The sequence below is a fragment of the Austrofundulus limnaeus genome, unplaced genomic scaffold (genome assembly GCF_001266775.1).
Source record: "Austrofundulus limnaeus strain Quisiro unplaced genomic scaffold, Austrofundulus_limnaeus-1.0 Scaffold65, whole genome shotgun sequence".
Taxonomy (NCBI): Eukaryota; Metazoa; Chordata; class Actinopteri; order Cyprinodontiformes; family Rivulidae; genus Austrofundulus; species Austrofundulus limnaeus.
In genome coordinates this window covers 1,624,213-1,629,571 of record NW_013952467.1, presented here as the reverse complement: position 1 = coordinate 1,629,571, position 5,359 = coordinate 1,624,213, and the positions used below count along the sequence as shown (strand labels likewise).

Here is a 5,359-nt window from a genome sequence, read left to right as displayed (position 1 = left end):
CAGTATATATACTGTATATATGTATATAGAGTATACTGTAGAGTTCATTTACCTGGAAACAAATAAACAGCACAAAGTAAGGAAATTTGTGTTTGGAAGATTATTTCTTTGTTGTAACAATCATGTTAATAAAATCTTATACCAGGCATCTGATTAGCAGTAAAATAAGCATTGACAATGGRAGAAAAGATTTGGTAACTTTTTCATGTACGCAACCACGTACTCATCCCTACTGCTCATCCCACAAGTGTATACCTTACAAATTAACAGGTTTTTCCAATGGTATAAGCAGTGTTGTAGTACTCAATACCAGTCTTGGTTTTGAGACCTATCTCAAGACCACTTTTTTATGGTCTTTGTCGTGTCTTGGACTTTACCACACTTGTACTCAGTCTTGTCTCGGTCTTAGATATTAAGGGCTCAGGATTTTTATTTCAAGACCACAACTGTGAAAATATCACTAAATTACCAGAATTTAGTCCAACTTATTTGCATCCTCACTTTCATTGGATGTAAAACACACTGATTCAAATACAAGTGTGACTCATGGCTAATTATGCATTTTTGTTACCGCTGTTACCCATTCCCCACCCTCTTTTGCTCGCACAAGGAACTCCATGAAAGTGAGCAGTAGTCGTCTGGGAGTGAGAGAACACATCTGTAGAATCTTCAGTAATGCTAACACCAACTTGCATATTTTGCATTGTTTGCTTTCAGAGACGATGGGGACTACATCAAACTTTTACTATCACTCATCTGGGTATAAATCACCAGCTATATCATGATAGAATATTATATAAATTTGTTTTGATGATGATTAGATATTTCTCAATATCACAATGTCTGTCACAACTCACAATATGATTTCAATTCAATTTACAAGTCTCCAATCGATATAATACAATATCATATGCCCATCTAACACAATGACTGCATTACATAGGCGTATATATATTGATCCACATCGAGCATTTGATGACGATATAGATCAATATTTTCATTTTGCCTCGATACAATTGAATCATGAACCATTTAATAGATATTTTGATATGGATCTATTGTTACACCCCTAGTCACTTATAAAGGAAGCACAAAGAAAGGTAAACTATGTGTAAGTGATGTTCGCAAACGTTAGCAATCTGCTTCTGTGCCAAACGTATGGGATAACACAACTGTCAGAAAGAACTGTATGTGTAGAGTCTAAATATGTACATGTAAGTCAATAACCATGCATAAATTTTAGATTTGTACAATTTAGACTCTTACATGTACAATTCTTTCTGACAGTTGTGTTATCCCATATCTTAGCCCCTAAAAGTCTTGGTCTTGTCTGGATCTCGATACACTCTGGTTTTGGTCTTGTCTTGGTCTTGGGTTAGGTGGTCTTGACTACAACAGTAGCTATAAGACTTATTGCCAAGAAGCATTGTTATAACAAAGAAATAATCTTCCAAACACAAGTTCCCTTACCTTTTATGCTAATTTTATATGAACCAACCTAATGTCCTTCAGAGGATCAGCTTGTTAGCAACTTGTTAGTTCTCATCAGTAAAGTGGAACAAAACATATTCCAGTCGTAAACAGCATGAAGCAGAAGAAGAGCACATAGAGGGAGACACAGGAAAAGATATGAACCTCTGTTGAAAGTATGACCTGGTTTGATATCTGGTCATAGATGGTTGCTTGCCGTTCAGAGAGTTCATCACAGAGCTGAAGGGTTTTTACTGAAAGAAACTCTTGTAATACTCTGAAGAATATCTAGTTCATTCCCTCTCCATCGCTGACTTTGATTGGCGGGGCATCATACTTCATGTGCAATTTTCTATCTTCTTTTTGACACTTCATCCAGTCCTCCTCAACACACACATACTGCACATATTTCCAGCCTCACAACCRCTTTTAAAATGTCTCACCTTCACCACTACCACAACATTTCACTGCATACAGTCACATGTGCTTTTCTCCCTGGGACACTCAACACCTCATTATGTCGGCCACTTTTTAGCCACCCCCCCCTCTCAGACCGTGGCCTGGCACAGTAAGTGTGTGTCACCATGCGAGCAATGACAGTCAGATATTGAACCTTGTCAACCAAGCTGCCACCTACGCGCAGCATCACCCTGAGCAGATTCAAGCGTGTAATCCCAGTAAGCACAGATACCCCCCACCTAGCCCGTTCTTTGGTCTGTCCCGCCCCCCTGCAGCTTCCTACTCTACTGTCGGATCTTGTGTAGGCGTGCGTGACGCTAACTTGTTCAAATTATAAGAAAATTGTGGTTTTAGACACACACACACACACAAAAAAAAGACAGTAAACCTTGAGATTTGCAGCTTTAATGTTCTGCAGCATTTAGGACAATATTTATTCCATACAAGAGGAGAGACTGTAGATAAAACAGCATCAACCCTCTTATCATTCTAGGTCATTAATACCCAGCCATCCGTATAGACATCTTCACAGCAAAAAGCACCAGAAGGGGAAAATGAAAAAAAAATGGTGTCGCTTGTGTGTCAGTGTGTTATCCTGCAGGGATGTGAGTGTGTGCTTATATGCTCCTGTCTGTTGTCAGCTTTTTCCTGCTCCCCATCATGGCAGCATATGTCTGTCTGTGGGGACTATATGCTGATGATGTGGGCAACCAGGGGACAGCAAACTCACAGCTTCATGCCAGCAATTAGCCTTATCCTTGCTGGAGTGAACAAGTGTTGCAGAAAACCACTCCTGTGCAGATATAATTGGAGAGAGTGTGTCTCACTTCACCTGCAACTCAACATAAAAATATGGTACAGTTTTTCAGTTGAAGAACCGGGTCAAAGAGTTGATGTAAGTCAGGTGTACACAAAGTTTCCTGGAAAGAAGTARAGTATCATCAGTCACATGCTGTTTTAGTAAACATTGTTCCAAAGTTTATGCAAAATCTGCAGTTGGAGTTGACTCGAGGCTATTTACAGTGACATACAGTTTCACTGCATCCTGTTTAGTTAGAAGGCACAAGGTTTGCACATCAGTGCTCAGTTTGCAAACAGGTTACCTCTTTCAGAGTTTGAAAACTGTGTTGCACCCTGCAGCCCCGTTTTTAAAAACTAACTAACCTTTTGTCAAGATTCTGCAAATGAATTTGTCTTTCACAGCCACGCTTTGGTGACCATGCATGAGAAGACCTGTGGGGCCACGTTGACAGCAGCAGCCAGCTGACAAAGGCGTAGATAAACACAGGTCCACTGAACGCAGCACTAACAGCATGTCTGACAATGACAGGGATGCTTTTGTCAATCATCCATGCTTATCCTGATAACCTGGTTAAGGCTGAATCATCATCTTACAGCATGGGTCAACATTTCCAACCTAAATAAACATGTCTAGCACCAAAGATTAAACTGAACTTTAAACCATTAAAGCAAACCAAGAGCAAAGAGGGGGGTTTCCTTTGGAATGTCAGTCCAGGAAAATGCTGTTTCTGTTGCATATGTGACATTTCTGTAGATATCATCATCATTAGCATTGTTATTATCATCACAATTATTGTTGTTATTATTACTAATATTATTATTATCATCACACAGGTACAAAATTGCATGTTTTCTGTAATATGCACAGAAATCACCTGTATAAATTACTGAATTGTACCTTGGTTGTCTTCGTCCATGARTGCAACCAGCAAATCTCCCAAAAACTGGGTTCCAAAAAACTTCCTTTGGGTGCAATTTACTCAAAATGTACGACCTCGTTCCCAGGACGCATTGGGTGTTATTATTGTTAGAATATACAGGTAGGAGGTTTTACGGGCAGCAGCGTCTCCCTTTAGGATATGTTGTGGCCATTTAAAGCGCCTCACAGCTGCCTCACTTCTTTGGCTTCTTCCGGCTGTTTCCTATCCGTCCGTCACCGAGAGATGAGTCTCTGTAGCAGCAGCAGCAGATTGGCTTTAAACTCACACTGACCTAACCGAGCCTGCTGTCGTTATCCCTCCAAATACGCCTTCACTCCACTCATATCACGAGAGCAGCTGCGTCAAGCCAAACCACGCCGGAGCAAGGACAACACCGGAAGTAAAGTTATTATTCCAAAAATAAAAGAACGGCCGTCACACGAGAGGGTACTTCTCATCTACAGCAGGTCTTTTCTTGTGATTTTCAACAAAAAAGTTGTTCTTATAGGGATAAGTTTTCAAAAATGTTTTTGTTTTCTACAAGCGGCGGCATTTCAACTATGAGTGACCTTTATTTTGAAACGCGCGATAGGAAGTTGTTTTCATGAATTGTCAACACAAATGTGAAATCCTCATCTCAGCTCCGCCGTCATCATTGATCAGRTTCACGTGACCCCAGGCAGGAAAATTCATATTTAAATCAAACTATAACTCTTTTAATATGCAATTAGTTTATTATGTCGAATTTGCTCATGTCTAAACTGATGAYAAAAAAAKCTCTCTAAATTATGAAATTCTTTCCCTTAGCCTGTAAAATAATAGTTCATGACTATTTATGTCTAACCTATAATCCTTCTGACTTTAAATTATGTCCTATCATATTTTATTTATCTCTTAAGTATAACTTTCTCATAATTATGACTTAATATGTCATAAGAGATTAACTTACAATAATGATTGCTTCTTATTTAAGCAAACAAAAATACACCTAATGAAAGGGTACATACAAATGTTATTTCTTGAGTCTTCATGTGCAGTAAAGTGTTTGTCATAGCATTTTACCTTGAACTAAAAGCCTTTAATAATATTGCTTTAATCAAAAACTTAATTTGATTTTTTTTAAAACGCTGAGAAAACTTTGTCATGTTTACTGAACGTGTTTTTATGTTTCCTATTTGCTGCATAAATACTGAGAATAAAATTAATGTTTCTGTGACATTTGGATGTAATCGTTGTGAACAATTTTCTAATTTGAACAAATTGTTCAAAGATGGTCCCATCAGTGCATTTGAATGTATGTCGAATATTTTATTGCAATTTATGGGTCATTTTATTATGATAATTTTCCTGTGAGGAGTATTATAAGGAGCTCATTTAAAATAATCTGCATTAACTCAAGTAATGTAACCATTTGGACATAATACATCAACTCTTATGTCAGTGTTAATGTGTGACGATGCGCAATATGATGGCCAGGATGAAGTCATAATCTAAATAAAAATGGCTTTCTGAAACATGTGTTTGAGCTTACGTATAAAACARAAATCATCTTCCTGCTGTGGGATGCAGATGCCCAGAAATGTGTCCAGAATTGATTCATCAAATTAATTTAAGTTACGCAAAATGCTGTGGGCCAGCATGCTGTGTGTGTGTGTGTGTGTGTGTGTGTGTGTGTGTGTGTGTGTGTGTGTGTGTGTGTGTGTGTGTGT

The 5,359-nt window shown here is 38.3% G+C and overlaps 1 protein-coding gene across 1 annotated transcript in view; it reads right to left on the bottom strand.

Annotated features, from left to right (window-relative positions):
• cyth3b (cytohesin 3b) overlaps positions 1-3,971 on the bottom strand; it is a 40,911-nt gene extending 36,940 nt beyond the window's left edge. Inside the window, exon 1 of the mRNA XM_014010133.1 lies at positions 3,629-3,971. Within this exon, the coding sequence (XP_013865587.1) occupies positions 3,629-3,647 (19 nt within the window). The 5' untranslated portion in view covers positions 3,648-3,971. The remainder of the gene's footprint in view (positions 1-3,628) is intronic.
• Between the last annotated feature and the right edge of the window lie 1,388 nt (positions 3,972-5,359).